The following is a 24,061-nucleotide window of genomic DNA, read 5'->3' as shown; positions in this document are numbered from 1 at the left end:
ATAATTAATACCCACAAAAAGTTTTTCATTACAATACAGAAAAGATGTAGTCAGGCATTAACTAGCAAGGCTCTTTCCATCCCCCAGCCACCCCAGAAATGAAGATCCTCAAAGTCTCTTAGAAATCTTCTATCAAGGGACTGCTTTCAGGAATAGCACCAACCCATGCCAAAATACTACCAGAATAATATACTTGGTCATAATGGAATGGCTAAGATTAAAATGTATTTTAAAAAGCACAAAACTTTTGAAAACATAATAACCACCCATTAATTTTATGACACAACATCTATCTATGTTTGTAATTTAAAGCCATTAGACTTCCACTTTTTCCACAGAATCAGAAAAACACTAAAAGAAGTTAATTGTTACAGTAATACCAAAAATTTTATCTGAAATATGAATTTACTGAAAACATGCAAGCTTGAAATAAAGCTAAAAAATGAGGGACTGGATAAAAACTATGACCTCCACCACCAAGAATAAAAGCCTGGGAACAAAAAAAAAAGTAAATTCCAATAGCTGCAATTATGATGCTTCATCTATTGCATTTGAATGAAAGCAACAGGATACAAAAATAATTTTTATTTGCCATGATGCACAAAGCATTTTTAAAATCAAATTATTTAAATCATTCTCATCTGCAAATATAACGAATTCATCATGTTATATAACAGGTATAAGGGCTAACTTCTAAGGAAAGTATTTAACTAGTTTATGTGACCCTGGAAACTCTAAGTAAAAAAAATATTTAAGTTGCAACTGGAGTTGTTGCATTTGTCAGTCCACATACAATTTCTGGAACACTGCACTGTAAACTTTCTCTACACGGCCATACTTATCTTCCAGGCAACACTAACAGAGATAGTGCTACCCATAAAATCAGTTACTTCATTTCTCCAAATAACAAATAATAGACACCACCAAAAAATACCAGCCTAGAAGTTCACATCAGAAAAAAACTTGTCCTTTTTTCTTTCACTTACCTGCATGCCCTGAAAGCAGTTTTCAGAAAGAGACACAATACTGAAAACATCATGTAGGTCTCATCTGCAGAAAGGACCTTAATCACCAGCTTATACAGCTTCGTTCTTCTTGCTCAGTTTCTTACAACCACACTTTCCTTGCCTATACATAAGGTACCACAAATTCTTAAGTAACTGACATCATTTCCAAAGACAAATCGCCTAGATGGCTGGACAAAGCTGATTAAAAAGATACAGTACATCCATACCAGCTTCAGTTGAATGCGTGGGAGGAACCGACAGCCGTGCCAGCACATTTATGTAATGTGGTCACTGCAGATGTTCAGATGCTTTGAGTTGTCAGCTGGATTTGGAGATACACATCACAAAGCAGACTGGCAATTTAAAGAAGAACCCTCCAGGTGGTGTTGTGTGGATTTTAACGCGGTGAAACATCTCGAAAAACGTGCTGGGATATCTACCATATAGAACAGGTTTTAAAAACCTCAATGACACGTTACACCATGGGCTAATTAGAATTAATTTGTGCCCCACAGCCTCAAGAGCTGCTCTTGGAATACCTAAAACTCCTTAATCCTCTTTAAGAAGTCACTTTTTTGCCATAGTTTGATACATGATTGTAGGACAATTTAAAGTAGCAAACCTGAAAATTCTAAATTCCAAAATTTGTTCATCCTCATATATCATGTTTTAATGCCTTTATTTCTTGTTGAAGTATGTGCCTGACAGAGAGAGTGAATTAATAACCTCATCTGTCTCTTTACCACTGCCAACAGAAGCCCGAGGGCTGTGCTTGGGCCACCTTAGTACCCTTACAATGAATCAAAGGACAAAAGCAAAGAATGTATAGTTCTTCAACACCACTATACAGGAACTCCTCTCTCAAATATGTGAAACATCTACCCATGAAAATCCTCTTCCCCATCTATATTTTTTTTCTTTTTAGATTACACACTCAGCTATGGCTTTTGCCTGGCCTTCCTACCAGTTTTACACATCCAGGTTTTTCTCTATTGCACTGCTGTTGAAATATTTTACCTCTGTGTTTTTAATATCAAAAAGTACAGCTCACACTTCTAAATATCACATTTGCTTGATGAATTCTAGTCAAAGTTGTGAAGTTTAAAAAAAGACAAACCAACATTCTTAGGCAAGAAAGTAGGAGATACTAAATTTATATGCTTCATTTTGTGAGTAAGAAGGACAGATTATTGAAGTTTTCACACACATGATGAAGACTCAGCATTACCAAGCACAGACCTCACACATCTGTCCACTAGCTAGTTTCATTCAAACACTGCTTGGGAACCTTAAAAACAAGCAGCTTGGCAGTCCTTTCCTCAGAATGATTACTAATAAGTCAAATATTAAGTTGATACTTAAATACTTGAAATATACTCAGGAAGGTGAACATTCCTGAAAGATAAATGCAGTTGCTTATCATACCAAGAGCATTTTAATGTCTATGAATTACTAAGAAAACATTTTGGTTTAAAACCAGAGATGCTTTCTAGTCTAAAACAGAAAAAGAAGACATCATATTTATCTCCATAACAAAAAACATTCCAATAATCAGAATAACCCATGATTGCTACTAGAGGCTTAAGAAGTCTTGGAGATACAGCATGAAAAAGCTATCATCAAGGACATGTCCTCATCTAACAGAGTATTTTTTCACAAATAAGCCTAAACACATTCATTTCATTCAGTCAAAAAGCCATACACTGCAGTTAAAAGTGAAAGCAACACCAAAGAGGCCAGCACTAATGCCTATTGCAGTAACTGCACCAGTAATTCTGTATTACTGGTTCTGGGCCCCCTGTTTACATGCTCAGACCCCAAAGTATTTGCCTTAATTCTCAGCCTTTTTCCATCTCAAACAGCAGCATGAAGGATTACAGACTAACCAGACCCTTCTTCCCTAAGCATGAGTCCCTCTTCCCCTCAAAAGTATAGGAGCAGAACTGCCATTTTCTATGGTAGACAAAACAGTGTAGAGGAGAGCCATTAAGACAAGGAAAGGGAACTTATGAAAGAGGAGAGACTCCAAAACCTTCTAAGTGAAAGGATGCACTTCTGTGTCTCTGCATAGCTGAGGCTGGAACAGAGATGCTGAAGGAGGCGGACACTTCAGCAGTGCCTTTTAGCCAGATCACACAGGACATGAGAGGTCGCTGCTTTTAGGGCAGAGAAAACTAAGTCCCTTATTTCACCTACAATCTTTGTTTCTCAGCCATAGAGTAGAGGTTTAACAGTACTTTGACTTCTAACTTTACTGTAGCATTATTTTTCAGAATAGTACTGAGAGAGATTTAAAATGCAGACAACCCATGCAATTTTAGCCAAGTAAGAGTAACTAACTAGTTCAGAAATGCAAACTGAAAAAAAAATTTAGATACATAAGGTTTAGACCTGCATACTAGAAAACTAAAGAACATAATCATTTCACTAATTATCTATTTTAATAATTATCTATTTTAACTATACAACCATTTCATCTGCTTAGAAAACTTCAAATCTCCCATCTTTGTTTAACCCAAGCATTACATTCTTGCATGTACCAAGGAATTTTCACTAATATGTTTAATTTTCCTGAAACAGAAAATGTAGGACCATGGACTCATAAAACAGGGAAAACCTGCAGGATGCCTGGGATTGAATATAAAAAAAAAAAGGGGAAGGTACATATAAAGTACTGCAATGACAGGATATGATATTAATTCCCTTTATGCAAATAACCAAGTTTTCCCAGGTCAAGGATGAAACTTGACTTCAAATTATTTCAGTCTGTTATGGGTCTAATTAACCCATATCAGAAGTTTCCTCAGGATATCATTGCCCTGGTACTTTTACCAAACTCTTTCCAATTGCTAATCTGTTGACTAAGGACAAAACCACATTTTCACAGTCTCCCTTTGTAAGCTATTTCAGGCCTGTACTCTCTACTGGTTAATTCTGATGTTGAGACAGCAGTCAAAGGAAGAGTATGGTTTCAGAAAACAGAAACTGTAAAACAAAGTCTCCATCTGAACTTTCAGAATGAGGCCCACTTCCAAAACCAGGATTCTCTCTCTTTCCCCGTGCCCTTGCTTTTTCAAGTCACTTCAACCCTAAGTAAAAACTACCCCTCCTCCCAAATTACAAAGCACTTTAACAACCAAACTCTGAAAGATCTGTCACTCCACAGCTAGAGTACAGTTCTCACACCTGCATCCACACAAAGTCAGCCTGCCATCCAGAAGCAGGACTGCTGAAGCTGCTGGTGAATTATGCGCTAGGCGCACCTCAAATACATCCCCTTTATCCCAGCTGCATGCAGTCAGCTGTCCTGGATCTGCTGGAATTCAAGACAAGGCAGCAGCACAGGGGGCCCAGACTGGAGGCACAGATAATAACAGCACCTATGAGAAAACACAATGGACTAGACACATGTGAAGCTGTTCACATCCTTGTGTGGACCCAAGAGAGACTTAAAAGGCTATTGAAACAGAAGAGTAAAATCTGTCACACTGCTCTGAAAGTGCTAGAGGCTACTGTATAGTTTCAACACAGATGAAAACACTAATACAGAGGCACTGCAGAAGCAACTGAGAAGCAAGCTCAATGTTGGAAACTGTAACTCAGCAACTACTGCCTCACTGGAGGCATCTATTGTGTAGGCGCTGCCATGCTCAGCACGTAATCTTTTTTTCATTCCCTGCAGAGAATTAGCGGCACAGACCATATCCACATGCAAAGAATATCAGGTCACAAGAAGTGGGAATGAAAGCATACACCACCATTACATGACAACACGCATACACCTAGGTGTCCATGGAAGACTTAAAAGCTCACAGCTTTCTCTTCCTGAGCCACTTCCTCCTGTTTCCAAAGCACTGATCAGTGGAAGCCCCAAAGAGCAGAGACCTGCTTAAAACCTTTTTACATATTACTTTAACAAATAAGCTATATTTTCACAATAGGTCCATCTTCTTCATTTACCAAACATTTTCAATGGCACTTTTAGAGTGAAGTGAAGCACCAGGCCCTATAAAGACACCTAAAACTTTCATGGAAGGTTTTTCAGAAGCTGTATCTGGGCTTAAGCCACCATGTATGAAAATCAAGAAAGTAATGCTACAAAGTAGGCAGCAGAATGGAGAAGATACAATGGATGAAACAAATGTGGATCAATGTGTGCATTCAACAAAACCACATTGTTTTCACAACAATCTCATGCAGGAGTAAAATTCTGCTATCATGCACATCACACAATTATCTGATCTTCACCTTCTCCCAAGAGGAACAAACCCCAAAAGGCACTGGTGCAACATCTCTCATAATGCCTTTTGTCAAACCTCGCAAGTACTACAAAGGAGACTTCAGGCATAACCTTCATCAGGTATCTTCTACAGCAAAGATGAAGAGTTACTAAGAAAGGACAGCCATGCTCCTCTCCTTTTCCATTCTCAAGTTTTACTTTAACTGTGGAGCCATCATCTGCTACTGATCCATTCTCTTCTCAAATGCCAGCATGCATGAAATAGAAGCCAATACATTTACTGCTGCAGCTTCTTCTCCTCTATCACAATCCAGCAACGTATCAGCACTATGGCCTATTTTATCTCCTGTATGTTGACAGTTCCCAGGAATGCTCTCCTGGTGCTACTACTCTGGACAGACGGCACGTGACATCCCAACTTGCTCAAGATGCTACTCCTAGGCCAGGGGTTGAGTTCCCCACAGGCCCCTAATGAACCCACACACAAATACCTCCACAGGACTGAATGCACCTCAGGACACGATTCAAAATAATTCTGCCAATCAACATAATCAGCATACTCTGTGCTCTACTAAATTCAGTAGAAATGGATGGCTGAACAACTGTGCACACATGTACACAGTCAATCCAGATTTGTTTGACTTGGCAACTTAGTAACATAAAGAACAGTTATTATGGTATGACTGTCCTTGGCCTAAGACATGCTTCAGGGCAAGCTCTACAGAGTTTGAAGGAGATATCTATCAACATGTAACCTAGAAACAGGAAAACCAAAAAGACTAAGAAGAAGAATCCCAACAGTGACATCATCCTGAAACACTCCAAACTGTAAAACTAATGTGTCATTCTGATCAAAAGCTTCTAAAACCTCACTATAAATGATAAATGCTAGCAATCTAATAAGTAAAAATTTCTTACTTGGAAAGATCAACTAAAAGCAACAAATATTACCAAAATTGTTAGCTTTAGGATATTATTTTCTCTCATGACTTGATGGAGACAGGACAACATGGAAGCAAACACTACAATGATTACCGGTTTTTACGCTTTCCTGAATCTATGCAGCATTCGCCATATCCTTATTCAGTTACTACATTTTCATATATATCTATATATTTATTTTCATATGTATATATTTATATATATACACACTCACTCCCACATACAAACACACACTAGCAAGCCTTTTAAGTATGCTAAGCAATTCTCCAAAGACAAATGACAGGATTGTGCCTCATGTTCTCACACACTTCATTTATAAACTGTAGCAACCATAGCTACTTTTCATTAAAAATATGCAGAGAGGAAAGACACTTTCAAGTTTCACAGGGAAACAACCTTTCATTTGTACATTATTTCTAAATCACTACTCATACAGACAAGAAAACCAAAAATTTTCGTATTTTGAACTCAAATTTTGAAATTGGACGTTTTACAGGTAAAAAATACAGATTCTTTTGACTATATATACTTAATCAAGCATTTGTTCAAAAGTTATCAATAGTCCTTTTAAAATGTTCTATCAAGCCAAGTCTATCTAATACCTGAAACACACAGAACCATGAACTCACCTAATAAAAATGAAATTACAGATTTTGAAGATGTGCGGATAATAATATACAAAAGACACAGGGCGCACAACGCTTCTTTGGAAATACTAAATACCTGAGTTCAGTGCATTACTTAATTTGAGTAACACCACAGAATTAATCAGCCCACTCTAGTTTGCCAAGAAAGTGAAACAATTCCACACAGTTCAGCTGTTCTGGACATTCCTCCAATTGCAATGGAAACAACTTGAGTCAGTGTTGCCACACACACTGGGTGGCCTCTGCCTCCATATTCCTGCTCCTTCCCTTGCGCCAACACTCCTCAGATCCTGCAAGAAAACCAGGGAGAGACAAATGAGCAGAAAATTACTGCTACAAAAATTAAAGGGCTTTCTGCTGCTGCAGCTCAGCAAACCAGCTTTCCACAGGGTCAAAGGAGTGCAACTGTCAGCACTATAGCAGGAGTAAAGAAAGGCAGCTAAAAGCAATTACTCTGCAAGCAATACTGCTTACATTTAACACCAAAAGCACCTTGGAACTATGACTGCAGACACTAAATAAAACTCATACCTGAAAAAGAATTGCCATTTAAAATAATATTAGTAGTAAAAACTATGGCTCCTGTCAACAATAATCATCAACCACAAAGCCTCTCCAAGCACAGCATTACAACGTGTCAAGGCAGAATGTAAAAAAACTGCCCTTCTGTTTTTCATGACACATTAAACACAAAAATCATTGTACTTAACTTTAACAATCTTAATTTCAGGAGTGTCAGAAACACAAACCTTCTGTAACATGTATTATTACACCAAAAGACAAGCTTAAGATGTATTTTTTAGCCTTATTGACCTTTCTCTTCTCCCACCTTAACCAGACCTTCTGTCACTCACACTCAGCATAACAGAAAAATTTGATCTCCTGACTCACAAATTGCTTCCAACACAACCATATTTTTCAGCATGTAGCTTCTTTCCCATGGTCTCATATAAATACAACAATATTAAGAATGATGAGAAATGTCTTAAACTTCATTAGTCTTAATTGTCTTTCCTATTTATTCAGTCAATTGTGAATAACAGCTCCTTGTCTAATCCTTTCAAATCATCTTTCCTAAAAAACTCATGAAAATGGATTAGCCTTGTAGTGCACAGCTGATTATTTCACTTACAGTTTATTGTATCAAAAGGTGACAGGTGGAGAATTTTAACCAGTGACCTTTAACTAAAAAAAAAATTTAAAAATCCCTTCAGGTCTGAACTTAAGATGGAAGGGCATGGCAAAAATTACATCACAATATCACAAGGAAAAGATAAAACACAAGGTAACCATAGCTTCAACCATTCAACAACCTTATGGAAATGAAGCCTTTCTCCTCCTTAGAAGAACCTGAAAGTCAATACAGATCACAAAGTACAAGTCCAACACAAAACTTCAGGAATTTAGTATCTGCAATTTGCTAGGTTTGCTTTCTAGTCTTCACTTCTGGTAGGAATAATCTGAAGTGACAAAGATATAAGTAGAAGGACTAGATGCAGAAGACAACCACTACCCTTTTTGAAAGGAGAAGGAAAAAATATTGAGGAGACAATACATTTTTTAGTATTTGGGACATTCTGAGCTTCTCAAGGTTAAAAACTCAAGATTATTTTTTGGTTTTAATTCAGGCAATAAAGCTTTACCATTTCATCTCCAATTTCTGAGCTAAATACTGTTTTATCTGGACAAAAATCAGTTTTTTTGTTTTCATTTGGACAAAATCAATATTTTGAAATGAAAACAAGATAGGAAAGGCTTATTAAATATATTGTTTAAATTAAGTGGAGAGTGCAGAAATTCCTATTATCACCTTGTTAAAAGAAATGTACCTCAGACTTTACAACAAAATAAACAGAGCAATGGCAGAACTCCATAACAAATGTACAGTCTAGATTTCATAATAAATAAGAACAACAGAAAAACATGACCTTTACTATCCTTATACAGACATTTATTATTTATCAGTTTCACACTATGTTTGCAGCTATAAAAAACTACGGATTTTTTTTTGCCCAATACCTGAAAAACCTCAATTATTGCAGCAGAAGTCTAAAATTCCACAGGTAATAATCAAGGAAATTTAAGTGTTACAGGCTTTTTGAAAACTGGTTACAGGACTTTACCATTGCAAAACAGAAGACGAGGCACTACTGATAAGACACACACCCCTGTCACACATACACACTTCAGGAGATTACTGTGGCACATGAACTTTACTGGAAAGTTTAAGAAAATGGAAGTGCAAGTTCATGCCTGACTAAACATGAAACCTCCTCCTCTGCATGTGATCTGCAGCATCAATATATGGGGTGTATTAGCTACAAACACAAAGCAAGAAGTAACACAGGCCAGTGCCACTCCTGCCAAGACAGCTATGGTACCTCTACTACCAGACATTTCTACTCAAATTATTTTTTGTGAGAGCGTTAACCTTTTCTTATCTAGATATAACTGAGTCCCTCAGGAAATTACTTGCTTGCCATCATGCCAACACGGCATGTACCTCCATTCTTAAGACAACTAAGACCCATCACATCAGACAGAAATTTCATGCAAAGTTTCTAAACCCTTTCTGTTCCAAGGCTGATTTACCTACTGAAGTCTCAGAGTTCCCATTGTAACTTTTTCCTTCACAGCCTTGGAATAGATTTCTGTATATTTCCTTTGGTTTTCTTTACCCCTTGGGATAGAATGGACCCCTTGCCCTAAAGGGGGCAACAGGCTGTATTTCACTTGTATTAAATATCCAGTTTTGTTAGTCAGAGTAGTCTCCAGCTATGTCTGCCATGGGGGGAGAAACAGGAAAAAAATCCCTATGACTGGAAAATAAAACAGTGTCTTTCCACATATCTCATCTGGCAGATAGGAGAGGAAGAAATAGTAAAATATTCTACTAATACAGACCTTTCTTTATTATTCTCATTGCTGCATACTCTCTCTGATGCTCATGCAGGCAGTGGAGCAAGGCCTGCTGCAAACCTTGGCTCCTTCACAACTTCAGCTACAAGCTGAGAAAAGAATTCACCCTCTACCTTGAGATAAAAAGCAGACTCCAGGAATCTCTAATTATAATTATTGTGGGAGTGTGGTCAGGAAGATAATAAATCAGATTCCCATATCAAAGGTGTACAAAGAGGGGGGAAGTGGGAGGAAAACAGGAGTCAGGCTGCCGTAACAGAAGTAAAATATTCTCAGGGTATGGAAGGGAGGAGGTCAGGGAAGGCAAGATAACAGCCACAAATTTATTTTCAACCAGAAAGAAAACAAAATATTTGGCTACAAATTCCTTACAATACAGCAAACATATAAATAAACAACACTCCAACTAACCCCTAAATCTAGTTTCTCATAACTGCATTTTTATAATAAGACATTTTTTCTTTGGCAGGCTGCCTTGCTGGATTACACAGGGTGGTTATTTACACTGCAGTTACTTGTTAATGACATAATCAGAACAAACTGAAGAAAAATTCAAATCTGATGAAACTCAAACTCTTTCAAGGTTTCCAGTGAGGATTCTGTGCATAACTCTGAACTACAACTTGAGAAGTCTGTGTTCAATTCCTGGTCCCAGACACATGCTTCTTGTGAGACCCTACATGCATGTGCATGTCCACACCATGTATTTGTGCTCGCTTATATAAAAGACTTTTTTCAAGCACAACTGAACATTTCATTCAGCTGTGGATGCACACAAATGATGATTTGCAGTAAATGCTTTAAGTAATATGACTACTGAGATTAAGATTCCAATTTTTAACATGTCCATCTTCACACCTTCATTTACAAAGAAAAGACATTCTAATAGAACACACTACATTCCTTCAATCATAAGGTACATGAATTTGTATCTTAGACACACAACTGTATAAATTCACATGAGGAAAATACTGACACGTGTTAACAAATATTTACACAGTAAAGAACAACCAAGCTACTCTGGTTCCACATTTCTGAGATAAATAAAAAAAGGGCAAACCATCAAACTACTTTGAGCTGTCAAATTACTCATTATTCCCATGCAGGTGCAGTGAATGAAAGCAAATACAGGTTTAGTCCAATCCAAAAGGTGTTTCACATATGTGAGCCATAACCTGGCATGACTTGGAAATGCAGTCATGAATTGAGATCTTCAATGCAAGAAAATTACTGAGTTAGTGTAGAAATTTACAAATTTAGCAGAAAACCAATGAAAAGTTGCAGATACCAAGTGATGAACATAAGAAAACAAGAAGCCAATGGTGATTGACAAGATAAACTGTTCTAACAAATCACCATTCTATTACCAGCATTTTATTCCACTGTAGGCTTTTCAAAAATAGAAGAACCAAAGAAATAAAGATTCACAATGCAGATGTCCTCAGCATTGTTTTTGACAGGCCAAAACTGTAGAACAGACAAGTCTGAAAAACTACATTATTTTTATGATATGTTATTAACTCAAAACTGAGCTTATTGACTCAGAATTAACTGTGTTTGGACACTATTGCTTTTCTCAAGCAACCCAGAAAAATACACTTACCTAGCAAATAGGGATTTTTTTCAGGAAAGCTGTGAAACAGACATCCCACAGAAAACACTCTGAATTCCAACAACCTGTATTTGCCTGCTATTACTACATAATTAGTTAATATAGAATATTGAATATACATATACTAACGCTGACTTCTTGAAAAATTGTTTTATGGTTAAAATTCAATATTTCCCAACTTGGGCACATATCTATAATCTCTCTTTTCAAATCAATTTCTCTTTAAAGATAGCATCTAAAAATTGAGGTTCAAAGCACAAAACATATTATTACACAATCTGGACAAAGAAGAATTGACTCCTGGTGATTTAAGACAATCTAATTAATGAGGACTTTAAACTATTATTCTGTTTAGATCTTACATAGACAATTATAGGCCATGAAAGAAGGTGCTATGACCTTTTTGCTGAATAAAGTACCAATGTTGCTTTACACTAGAACATATGAAAAAGTTAATTGGTCATAAAACTTAGGGCATTTTAAAAATGAACTGCCACATAAAATTACTGTAGTGCATGAAAGCCTCAATCAGAACTTGTTTGTGCTGTGCGTAGAGTCAGCGTCAGTCTCTCCCTCTCATATGAATAGATGCAATCTCAGCAACCAGACACAATAAATGCAAGATGAAGGGAATGGCAAGCAGAGCAGCAATATAGAATTAATTCCAGAGGCTAGGAATCACAACATGAAAATTATTTCATTATTTTAACTCGTTAATTATTCATGCAGTAGAGATACAGGAAATATCTAATGAAAGAGCCAGCAATTGAGAAGCACTGATGAAGAGGATTAGAAAGGTATAGAAGAAAAGTTATGAAAAATGGTGGATGAGAAAAGAAAGGGGTTTAGGGCAAGGTTTCTCATTCAGTAGTAGGGCCAATGAAAGGCATTCCTTCTGCTGCTCCACTGCTCGTTACTCCTAGTCTAGCATTGTGGTGTGCCGCTTCCTCCTTACTAACAGTCACAATCATTTATGATACTGTACTATGAGTCAGCCATGGCTGAAAAATAACCTGATCAAAAAAAAAAAAAAAGAAAAAAAAAAGAAGAAGTTGACACAACTAGGAGGAAGACGCAGGAGTAGAAATGAGCAGCTGCAAGGGAAAAATAGGTCATGACAACACTTCTCTCAGCAAAAAGGTGCAACCATGGGATTAAAGAGAAATGTCTATGTCCAGACCATATAAATACACCTCTCAACTGCATCTTTTAACTTACCATGCTATGTGCAAAGTGAAACATGTTTGGATCACATCAGACGACAATGACAAGAAGAAATACACAGAAAAGGTGGCCTAAGCACTTTGCTAATGGTGGGAAAGAGGAAGGATACACCTTTCACCTAAGAATCAACCAATGCAGTATATTTCCAGTTGCTCTTAGTGACTTTTTCCCCCATATCATCCCCCAAGTCAAATCTAGGATTTGTATGCATGATCTACATTCTATTGTTCAGGTATGAGAGTCACCAAGTCTGACACTACATAGCTTAAATGCATGAAATGGAGATGCAATGAAGAAGGGTCATGAAGCTGGCTTTCGAATACCAGGTAGCAGGACATGATACTGCCTGGTACACAGAAGTACTTGGTACTTCAGGTGGAGATGGTGCTTACATTTCTGAGATTCAAATGGAGTCTCCTATTATTTGCTCCATTCCCTCTTCATGCAATTTCATCAATAGGAGACATCTTTCTTTATCATCATCATTTAAAGACAGATCTTTAGCTAGACAGATCAAAAGCTAGATCCTTACTTCTATTCAGACACTGCCACTAGATACCATTGATGCCATTTTTGGAGGAACTGAAGAGACTGCAGAACCAGTTACGAAGTAGAGATGGAAATGAGTCAAAGACAGCAGGTTAGGCCAAAGTTTTCTTACTCATTTGTGATATGTTTATGTCAATTCAACATGGGGTGAGGGGGAGTGCAACGCAGGACAATCTAAACGTAGCTTGCAGCTATGTTTGTGAAGTGGTTTTCATTACAAACCGTTATTCATAAAAACGGAGACTAAGAATTTTCACACTAAGTAAGTACAGTTCTATAAACTTTTTTATTGCTATTAACAACCCAAGTTAAAAACTAGATGAGGCAATAAATCAAAAATTGTTCTCTGAAAGCTCAGCTTTAATTTGAAAAATATAATTTTATAATATATGGAATGAACATCCTGAATGTATGATTCAAGGTACTAGCTAACATCCTCCTGGTCTCACAGTGAACCTAAATTCAAATCTCATCAATGTGAAATGTCCTGATAATTTCAACACTTACACATTCAAATGCCCTTAAAAACAGCTTTTAACATAAGCAGTTAAAATTATTTCATATTTAAAGATGATTATTAACGGAAACATTTGTATATACCCATACAACAGCAGCTTTTTACCTGACTGGACTTGAACAATAAAGATCACAAATAACCTCTAGATGTTACCTTTATTATTTATATTGTAAAGACTTTGAAATTAATGAAAATTAAGACTACAGGGAAATAATTAATACATAAAAGAAAACTACAAGGAAAAAGGAATAAGCCTTTCTCTGCATTTACTGCATATAGTAAAAGGTGCAAATCACCACAAGGAAGACTTTCAGTATTAAGAAAGAATTGTTTTATGACAAGAACAGTTAAGCACTATTAAGAAGAGTTGACTAGTGAGATTGAGTAATTTCAACTATTTAAACCTTTTATGACTTTCAAAAGCCTAGTGGTACCATCTTCTACTTTAAATCAGTTCTGACAAACTTCAATAAGCCTGTTTTATTCAAAGTGATGGCAGGAAGCTACCAAGTTTCCTGCTTGTGTTAGCTTTCTGCTCTTTTAGTGAACCGAATGAGCAAACACCTGACAAGCATCAGAGATGGCACAGAGGAAGCAGTAATAACACGTGTCCAATGTCAGGGCTTTTAACCTTCAGCAACAATGAGTTATGTCAACTCACTGCATCTCATAAGGCTATCTTAAAAAATAGATTAAGCAAACAGATTAGATAAACGTCCGCCAATAATGCTGTAAGTACAATTTATCCTTCCTAGGGCTGAGAGGAGTAGACCAGAATCCTCAAGGTCATTTCCAGCACCACTTTATTTAAGCTGTAAAAAAGGAACACATAGCCCATTTTGAACCCATGCAGAGGAATGTCAATAAAACTGAAATTCTACTCAATAAATGAAGAGATAAATATTTGCCTGCTTAGGACTGTCCAATTAAATGATATATCTAATGCAGTGTGCATTTATTTCACGTATGTTTCCTATATAAAATACCTTCTTGCTGGAAGGATAAGCCTAAAACATCTTATGTCTCATTCATGTCACTTTTAAACTCTTAAGTGGGAATGTAATTTTCAAGACCTTACATTTTTCAAGAAAATCTGCTAAATGCATGTTAGTTGTAAAATGCTGGCTGTACATACCAGCTCCTTGGGTACACATCTCCAGTGTTACTCCTATTGCTCAAAGCTAGCTGGAGCAGAAGACTGAAAATGACAAACTGCCTCTGGACAGGAATGAAACTGTAATGTCTTAAAAAAAGACTTGTAAGATGAAGCTACATTCACAAGTTACTCAGAATCACTAATCTCACTGGTGATGCTTCTTAGTCCATCATTTATACCAACCTGTGATTGCAGGTCTGGTAGACCTACTCACATCCTATTGTTTGCAGGAAACTTCAGGGAAAGCGGGAAAAAAAGGTCAAGCTAATCAGATGTTGGATAACAGCAAAGGTTTCCTCACTTAAATATCCTAATTCCTTTTCATTAATGCATAAACTTAGTTACTTGTTGGTTTATGAAGACAAAATAAATATTACTTGGTCAGGCACACATAATTTCCCTTCTTACAAGTTATTCCAAGTACCTCTTCTTTGAGCTCACTAATATACCTGCAGCATACTGGTCAGAAAATAAGGAATCCATAGAGAAGCTTGAAAGTTAGAGAAAAAAAAGCACTTTAAATGTCAATACCAGATGTAATTGGGTAAGCTTGTCTACACTTCATGCATCACCTGTTCTGGAGACCATACAGAAAGGAATACAATGTATCACCTTGACCATTTTGCCTATTCCTTTTAAGAAAACAACACATGCTTCAAACAAGGGAGACTCTTCTCTTATCTGCACAGAATGAAGTGTGCTATATTAGGTTGGACATTCAAGATAACTTACACATATGGAAAAGTCACCATCACCAAGTACAGCTCAGAACACGCAGTACAAATGGAAAAGATCCTAACCCAGCTGCTACAAAAATTAATTTTCCATAAAAATTAATTTTGCCATGGAAAATAATTTGCCATAAAACCAAAGTTTTCTGTCAATTATTACATTTACATTAGGGAAGGAAGCATTGTCAACATATGTTCATCTGCTTGCTAATAATTATTTCCACATGCATGCAAGTTCCTGGTCATTAACACAGTATTTTGTTGATTTTTCCTGTCCAAACATACATGTGCCTAATGCTCATACAGACACAGAGCTCCACTGCTACCAAACAGGGGAAGAAGCCAAAAGCAACTGGCAGCTCTGTACTTTCTACAAAGACGTACGTGTAGCACAGCAAGTCATGAAAAAAAAAAAGTAGAATAACTTAATAACATACACCGAAAACGTACAGAACAAAAAAATTACCATTACACATGCAAAGACAACATCTTTTGTAAGGACAATATACATCACAGCACTTAAACAGACCTTTCAATCTCGACATAGGAAATCCCTCGAAGCCAAAACGGGCTGACTCCACCAAAACATATGCTTTCCACCATAATTCCAGATTTTCTCCAGAGACTTCCGCCAGAATATAATTTTATCACTGGGTGCTGGGAAACCATACTAACGCACATCCAGAAATTTAGGACAGTGTTCACAAGAAAAACCTGCCTTTTGTCTTGAGAGTTATAATGACCTTTTTCACAGTATTTCCAACACGATCAGATGAAACAAAATACAGTACAGTTTACATTGTGACTGATGTAATATGGGCTGGGAGCAATACCGTGGAAACGAAAAAGCCAAGGATCTTTGTCTCCTTCTAGACAAATTGCCAAGCCTCAATAGTTGGAGGGAGAAAAAGCAGAGCATCCCAAATAAAACACTGCAATGCATGTTCACCATTTCTGTAAAGTCGCTGCAGCTTTTGGCAACCCCGTAGGAAATTTGGACCCTTCAAAGCAAGCCCAAGCTAATAAAAGAGCTAAAAAACAGCCCTAGCTTAAAAATTACAGGAGAAAAAAAAAAAAAAAACAACCCCCCACTGGCTGTAGAAATAAACCCCACGGAGCTCACCGCTCCCATCGCAAGCGATGCTAAACAGATAACCTCGGCAATAACTAGTGACAAAAATATTAAATGCTGCATTTTCTCGCCACCGCGCCGGTATTCAGGGGCAGGAGGACAAGGGCGGCGGGCCCAGCGGCAGTGCCTACCTGAGAGAGCTGCCGGGGGTTGGGGCAGCCGAAGAGCGCGGAGCTGGAGCTGAAGCTGATGGCCCCTCTGCGGCTGAGGACGTGCTGCGGCACCGGCCTGTCCAGCGGCAGCACGGGCAGCTGGTAACATACTTCCATTGACGAAGCCTCCGTGCGCCGGCCCGCCGCGGGGCAGCGGCCTCGCCCGCCGCACCTGCCCGCGCAGGGCTCGCCGCAGCGGGGAAGGACCGGCGGCGAAGCCCCGCGGGGGCCCGGCGCCTCCTCGCCGCCCCCGCGCCCCCCGGGGGGCCGGGCCGGGCCGCGCCGGGCCCCGCGCCTTTGTGCTTCGCCGCCGCCAAAGCCCGGCGGGAGCCGCCGGCGGGAGCGAGGGGGAGGCGGCGGAGCGGGACGGTTCTGTCAGCGCCCGGGGCGGCGAGTCCCGGCCCGCAGCCCGCGGCCGCCGCCGCTCCCTCCCTCAGGCGCGCTGCCGCCGGCGGGAGCCGCTGTCAGCCCCGCTGCCCGGCGCCGCGCATGGAGGGCCGGGGGCCGCGCTGGGGGAGACACGCGCCGCGCTCGCCCCTATTGTCCGGCACAGCCGGGAGCGGGAGGAGGAGGAGGAGGAGGAGGAGGAGGCGCCGCTCTGCCGAGGGGAAGGGGCCGGGCCGTCAGAGAGGGGACCCGGGGAGGAGGGGGAGGAGGAGGAGAACGGAGAGAAGGAGGAGGAGGAGGAGGAGGAGGGAGGATGGCGCCTCCGCCCCGCCCGCGCGCGGCGGCCCGGCTGGAGGAGCAGGCACGAGCCCGGCGGACCGTGCGTGGGTCGCGCGGCTGGCGACACGCGCAGAGCGGCGTCATAACGTCACCGCTGCCCACACTCTCCCCGTCCGCGCGCACCAGGCAGGGGCGGCTCGGCGGGCCCCGCGCGCCGTGCGCATGCGCCCTGCCCCCTCCCCCTCGCGCCTTGGCAGGGGCGGGGGGCGGCACCGCCCTCCTTCCGTCCCTCCGCTCCTTGCGGAGTCGCAGAGTGACAGTCGTGGAACGGATTGGGCTGGGAGAGGCCTGAGAGGGCATCGAGTCCAGCCTGTGAGCGAGCACCACCGTGTCAACTAGACCATGGCACAGAGTGCCACGTCCAGTCTTTCCTTAAACACTTCCAAGGGCCGTGACTTCACCGCCTCCCCGGGCAGCCCATTCCAGTATCTAGTCACCCTTTCTGTTAAGAAATTCTTCCTAATGTCCAAGCTGAACCTCCTATGATGCAGCTTAAGACTATGTCCTTTCATCTTGTTGCTGGTTGTCTGGAAGAAGAGACCGACCCCCGTCTGGCTACAACCTCATTTGAGGAAGCTGTTGAGGGCTCTAATGTCGCCCCTGAGCCTCCCTCTCTCCCAAGGGGCTAAACACCCCCAGCTCCTCCTAAGATTTGTGCTCCAGACCCTTGAGCCACTCCATTGCCCTTCTCTGGACTTGCTCCAGCGTTCCAATATCCTTCCTGAATTGAGGGGCCCAAAACTGGACCCAGTACCTGAGGTACAGCACTGCTTGGGTGAGACCCAAGGGGTCCTGGAACCCCTGGGCCAGAAAGGTGGTGAGTGGGGGTTTGACCTAGTACCCCCATGTCATAACATGTCATCCCCAAGAGGATGGCATGAGGTTGTGTCAGGAGAGGTTTAGGTCAGGTAATGGAATAAGAGTTTTCACCCAAAGGGTGGCTGGGCACTGGAACAGGCTCCCCAGGGAAGTGGTCACAGTGGTCACCAGCCTGACAGTTCAGGAAGTGTTTCAACAATGCTCTCAGCCACATGGTGACTCTTGCGGATGGTCCTGATGCGCAGGGACGGGAGTTGGACTATGGTGATTCCTTCCAACTCAGGATATTCTGCGTCCATCAGCCCTCAGTTCCCCATTCCCCATCCCACAGGCCGTGCCCTGACACTGGGCGAGCAGCCCTCAGGGGGCTGTGGTGTCACCAGGGCCAGATCTGGATTCTCTGGCTGCTCCTGCTCAGGAGGCTGAGCACCAGTCAGTGCAGCCTGGCCTTGAACACCTAGCCTGGGCAGCTGCTTGAAAATCAAACATGGAAAGATAGTTTTGTTTCAAAATGCAATCATCCATCAAATGCAATACACTGGGGAGTTAGTATTTGCATTTGAGCCCTTGTGGTTCATTTTTAGAGTGGGGAGAGGTGGGATTTTTGCAAGACAAAGAGGTAAAAACATATAATTTTTGTTAACATAAAAATGTAGGTTCCTGCAAACCACACAATTCCAGGAATTGCACTTTAAGGGAGAAAAGGACTAATCCATTATGTGATCTACTAGTCCATAGATATGTACGTCATATTAGCTGGGACACCTAGAAATAAACTTTGCTTTTTTTTTTTTTTTTGACTAAGCCTCCCTTTGTCTCTCTGCAGCTGCTTTTTTTCCCCCATCCTTTCATCTCTTTTATTCCTCCATCATAAAAAAAATCCTAAATATAGTATGATAGGTAAGGGAACGTTTCTCTTCTTTGAATAATATATGAAGTGTCTGTACCCACTTAAAAATCAGATTTTGCAAAATGATTCATATGATTTAATTTTGCATAATACATTGTTCTTCTCAGTGCTTGCTTACTGGCAGAAAGGTTTAGATTTCACATGATAGTTGTTATTTATAGGCAATGACACAGCTTTGGAGGAACTCATTTGGAAAGAATAGGTGGTTTGTATGGAGGATTTTTATCTGTTTGAACTAGTTCTAGAAACAAGTCGTTTCATAGATGTGGACTGATGGCCATTTCACCTTGAGCTGTGAAGTTAACAAATGCACCTCGTTCTTTTGCAGAGCTGTAATCCCACCTTGTCTCATGGATAGCCAAAAGAACATATGGACACATGAGGAGGACACTGGATCAGCTTCCATATCTTAAGAGCTTTTTTCAGCTGTTTTTCCCCTTTTTAAAAAAATGAAATTCTCACAAGCATTCTCAGTATGATTTTATAATGCATGCATGCAACATTTCAAGATACAATAAGCACATGGTAGTTCAAAGTAAAAAAACCTACTCTCCTTTTTTTCCCCAGTAATTAAGACATGTCAGGTTTTCTTCTGCATTCTTTGACAGTTTACTCATATTTGGCCTGCTTACATTAAATCAGCAGTGCATTTGAGTTACTGATAGAACTCCACCAGCTTCACTGGTGTCAGGATTTTCTTCTCATAATAAGTTTTCAAAACTACTTTTTGTTCTTTTCTACTGATAAAGAATTTGTCTTCTGTACTCAGGTAGGATGGATTTTTATTCTAGTCAATCTGAAATTCACTTCATCAAAAATATGTCATGTTTTTTAGGGGAAAAAAAGTATATTCTGACTTTCACAATATATGTTGTGTATATTGCAATCCTACATGGTCAAACTATAAGTGAAGATTATTGATAGTGTTTTATGGTTCCTATCAGCTCTGCATACTTTCCATCTGATTATTTGAAATTAGTTCTTTAAGGACACTTTAATTTTCAGTCTAAGACAGTATAGCCTTAAATAACGCATCCAGTGTTGCCCCTCAGATTATCTTTGATATCTAATTGATGTTACCTAAACACCTTTAAGGAAACTGAAATACATTATTATGAAGTAAGCATAGATTTTCCAGGCAGTGACTGTTTCCATAAGTGTGATGTTCTCAGGACAAAAATTGCTATTTTTTAATAAATACAGAAGTTATTAATATTAGCCCAATGTTGATTTCTTGAGTGAATTTACAAGGAAGACTCTTAGAGACTCATAGAATGGTTTGGGTTGGAAGGGACCCTAAATATCACCTAGTTCCAACCCCCAGTCTTACCTCAGGATGACAGACAAAGCCTTAAAATTATGGGGTAAGTCACATATTTTCAGCCTAAATATGTTTGTTGCAAAAAGAATGCATATTCTGTGACCTACATTCTGCCAATTCTGTCTGTTGCCTTCACTTGCCATGCAGTAAGAGCTTATAGGAAAGGAAAGAGGGTTTTATTGATTTTTGTCATAGAGGTTAACGCCAAAGTATTTATTCAGAGCATTTTGTTTGAATTAAATTTCAACCATGGAGTTCTGTGAGTATCATGGTGGTGCATGTCTTAAATGCATCAAAGGATATTATGACGTGCCATAGTTCAGCCATGTAAGCCCTGTGTCTTTTGAATTCTTTATCATGGCAGATACAGCTATTAATTACAATATTCAAATTTAGGGAGCATTAATAATGTTTCAGTGTTTCTTTTCACATTTGCATTCATGATGTGTCATTTACACATCATTACTATTTTCAGGGTGCTGTCTACCTAGCAAGAAGCATTACGTATCGCCAGATTTATCACAAAGAACAACACTTGTGAAGCTGGAGAGATGGAAGATCACAAAATCAGAGTTAGTTTAGTTTCCTGGTTACAGTAAAAAGAAGATGAAATCACACAGGTACTCCAGCAAGACATTCTGCAGGATTAACTGCACGGCACGTAGTGCCTCTCTGGGGCACACCCAGCTAACACTAGCAGAACTGAACAGTCTGAACAGAAGAGGATGCTTTTCCCATGTTCTCTGTACAAAATGGAAAATAAGGATCCTCAAAGGCATGATGTGCTTGTATTTTGAAAACATCCTGAGAACAGAGGAAATACTTATTTGTACAGGTACATGATCAAAACAAGCACAAGACACTCTAGCTTTTCTTCTTACTTGAAGAAGTTATGTGGTCTAAAAATCAGGGTTATTCTGTAGACGAGTAAAAAGTGTCTTTGTTTGTTAAATCCCCAGTCACTGCATTTGTAGACATTGTTTTTGGCATGTCTTTGGCACATGATCAGATAGTCCTTTTTTCTTCTATCCAGAGTTATTGTCTGAGTGAATACTGTATATTTCCATAGGAATTTCAGACATCTGGCAGCTCAGTTGAAATGTACTTCTCTCCCTATTTGGTGTGTCCCTTCCCTCTGCCTTGCCCTGGGTCTGCATTGGGCTCCTTTTCATTGTTGGGCAATACAACATTCTTGTCTCCTCTTTAGTTTGATATCCCCTGCACCCTGGATATTTTCTGCAGAACTTTGCATCATCCCCTCAGTGTATTCATTCTTCCTGACTGCGATAACTTGCACTTGCCTTCACCTGAGTGTATTGTGGTTTCCTCAACCCATTTTTTTGGTTGGTCAAGATTGAATACTAGTCCTGTCCTTCAATATACTTCCAGACTTTCCTGGCTCTCTGTCATCTGCAATTTTAATAAGCATGCTCTCAAAACAGCTCAGCAGTAAAAATTCCATGAATGAGTTAGTTTAAGACCTGGAAGAGATCTGAAGAATGGTATTTAGTATATCCTGTCAACTCATGCTAACTCCTCTGGGAATGTTTTACAGTCATTTTTTGCACCCGTATTGCAGTACCTTTATCTTTCTATGGCCCAGGTTCATCATTCCTGACTTTAGAGGCTTAACCTGGAGAGTAGTTGCCTAAGGCTAATTCATAGTCAATAATTAGGGGAAAGACAGCAGGCCCTTCAAGTTGTTCTTTGAAGTTGCTTTTCTCTTCACTGAAAGGAAGGAACATGGCATAACCTTTCCCCTAATTTAAGTGTGCTTCAGTTAGTGTTTAGGAAGTCAATCAGATTAAGTGGGATGTGTGATGGTGTTTATGGCAGTGTCAGGGTGGGCTGTGGAGAAGGACGGCATCAGTGAAAACAACCTAAATCACATGTGCTGTGTTCCCTTAGCTACAGGTTTTGTCACTCTGCTGGAGAGGTAGATAAAGTTGGTTTGACTTGTCTGGGCAGACTGCTTGTTTGCTTTTGCTTCAGTTTCTGGTATTTTAAATATTATATTGAAACCTGTTCAGAATATTTTCAATGTTTGTAATAACTTCAGTTTCACTAAACTGACAGTGGCTAAAAAATATGTACCAATTCTACGCCAAAACCAGCAAGCTGGAGCAGAAAGTTAAAGAGTGATCCCAGAACATTTCATGTTTTAATTTGCTTCCAGCCCCAAGAATCATCCTCTATGCTTAATTTAAGACTGGAGTTTTACTGACAAGTTATAGCCTTCAGGAACAGGACTGACTGTGGAAACCGACTAACAGAAGTCAGTCCTAAACACAGCTACAGACGGTCACAAATTTAATATGGGTTCAAAGCCAGCTTTTTCTAATTCCACTGAAGATATTATTGGTGATATTTCTTTCTATATGCACTTCTAAAAAGCTTTAGCTAGAGTGCACACAACTTAACTGGTCTCAGCCACTGGAGTTCTGATGATTACATTTACCTGGACAAAAATCCTCACACTACAGTTTAAATTACTAAGGGTGTTGGTGTCAGCATAAGCTTGTGGAGAAAGCTTCTCTTTGTTTCATTTTTACATGAATAATAACAGCTGATGTGTAGAATATTTTTAATATCAGAGTGGGAGGATATGAGAACCCCAGGTGCAGTTTCCGAGGTGCAGCTTACAAGTTTAATGGTGTTATTAGAATCTGAAAATTCACAGCTTTTTATGTTGGTAATGGAGGTGGGTTTGAACCCCTATGAACAGATGTAGCAAATTCATTGCACATTCACCAGATGAATAGTTTCTTAGCATGCCACTTAGTGTACAGTACCTCGTAGCCTCCATGATAAACTGTCGAGCATCAATCTCCCATTCTATCTTTAGAAAATCTAGTGATTAATTTTGATTTGGTTTAGCAGCATGTTTTTATGTTTTATGCCCCAGTACCTCATTTAAATTGCACATCCTTTCTAAATTTCTTTACATGAAGATGCAATTTTTAGCACAGTCTTTACAAGGATTTTCTAAAGCAGTTTTGACTTTTATTTTTTAAAAAATTCTCCATAATTATGGATTAGAATTAGGTTTGGATTTGGAAGTCATGTTTAAGTTCAAAAGATTCCTGATGTTACAGCTGAACCTTTACTGGCCTATTGATATGTACTAAAGATGTCGTGTAATATTAAAACTGAGATGATCAAATGCTGACAGAAGTGAAATAATGAGCTAAAGTTGCCACTTACCACAAAGCTGAAGCAAGTGTTTTATCAATGTCATTGTGTTGTGTTGTTAAAAATCAAAGGAAAGCATTTTGCTGTTTATAAGCCAAAAATTAGACCTTTCTTAGGGTCCTGCCTTCTTCCAGGGCAGAAGGGGCTTTCCACTGAATTAATTCTGCAGAAGGTTCTGTAGTGAAATGAGCCCACAGGAGAAGCAGCTAATACAATTTTTGTTTAAAAAAGAATCAAGCATGAGCTTTAACTAGTCCTGGTTTTT

At 39.6% G+C, this 24,061-nt stretch overlaps 2 protein-coding genes across 3 annotated transcripts in view; one reads left to right on the top strand and one right to left on the bottom strand.

Moving 5' to 3' along the window:
- The window catches only part of PDE7A (phosphodiesterase 7A), a 76,416-nt gene extending 58,764 nt beyond the window's left edge, over nt 1-17,652 (bottom strand). Inside the window, exon 1 of one of the 2 annotated variants that reach the window (XM_068187693.1) lies at nt 16,808-17,652. In XM_068187693.1, coding sequence (XP_068043794.1) covers nt 16,808-16,945 — 138 coding nt within the window. In that variant the 5' untranslated portion in view covers nt 16,946-17,652. The remainder of the gene's footprint in view (nt 1-16,807) is intronic. The other variant, XM_068187683.1, reaches the window with a different exon arrangement.
- A 202-nt stretch (nt 17,653-17,854) lies between these two features.
- The window catches only part of DNAJC5B (DnaJ heat shock protein family (Hsp40) member C5 beta), a 55,794-nt gene continuing 49,587 nt past the window's right edge, over nt 17,855-24,061 (top strand). The window contains exons 1-2 of the mRNA XM_068187645.1: nt 17,855-18,371; nt 21,080-21,224. The gene's annotated coding sequence lies outside the window, so the exon portion shown is untranslated. The remainder of the gene's footprint in view (nt 18,372-21,079; nt 21,225-24,061) is intronic.

The sequence above is a fragment of the Anomalospiza imberbis genome, chromosome 1 (genome assembly GCF_031753505.1).
Source record: "Anomalospiza imberbis isolate Cuckoo-Finch-1a 21T00152 chromosome 1, ASM3175350v1, whole genome shotgun sequence".
Lineage (NCBI taxonomy): Eukaryota > Metazoa > Chordata > Aves > Passeriformes > Viduidae > Anomalospiza > Anomalospiza imberbis.
Note: the sequence above shows the minus strand (reverse complement) of the source record. Positions and strands in the feature narration are given on the sequence as shown.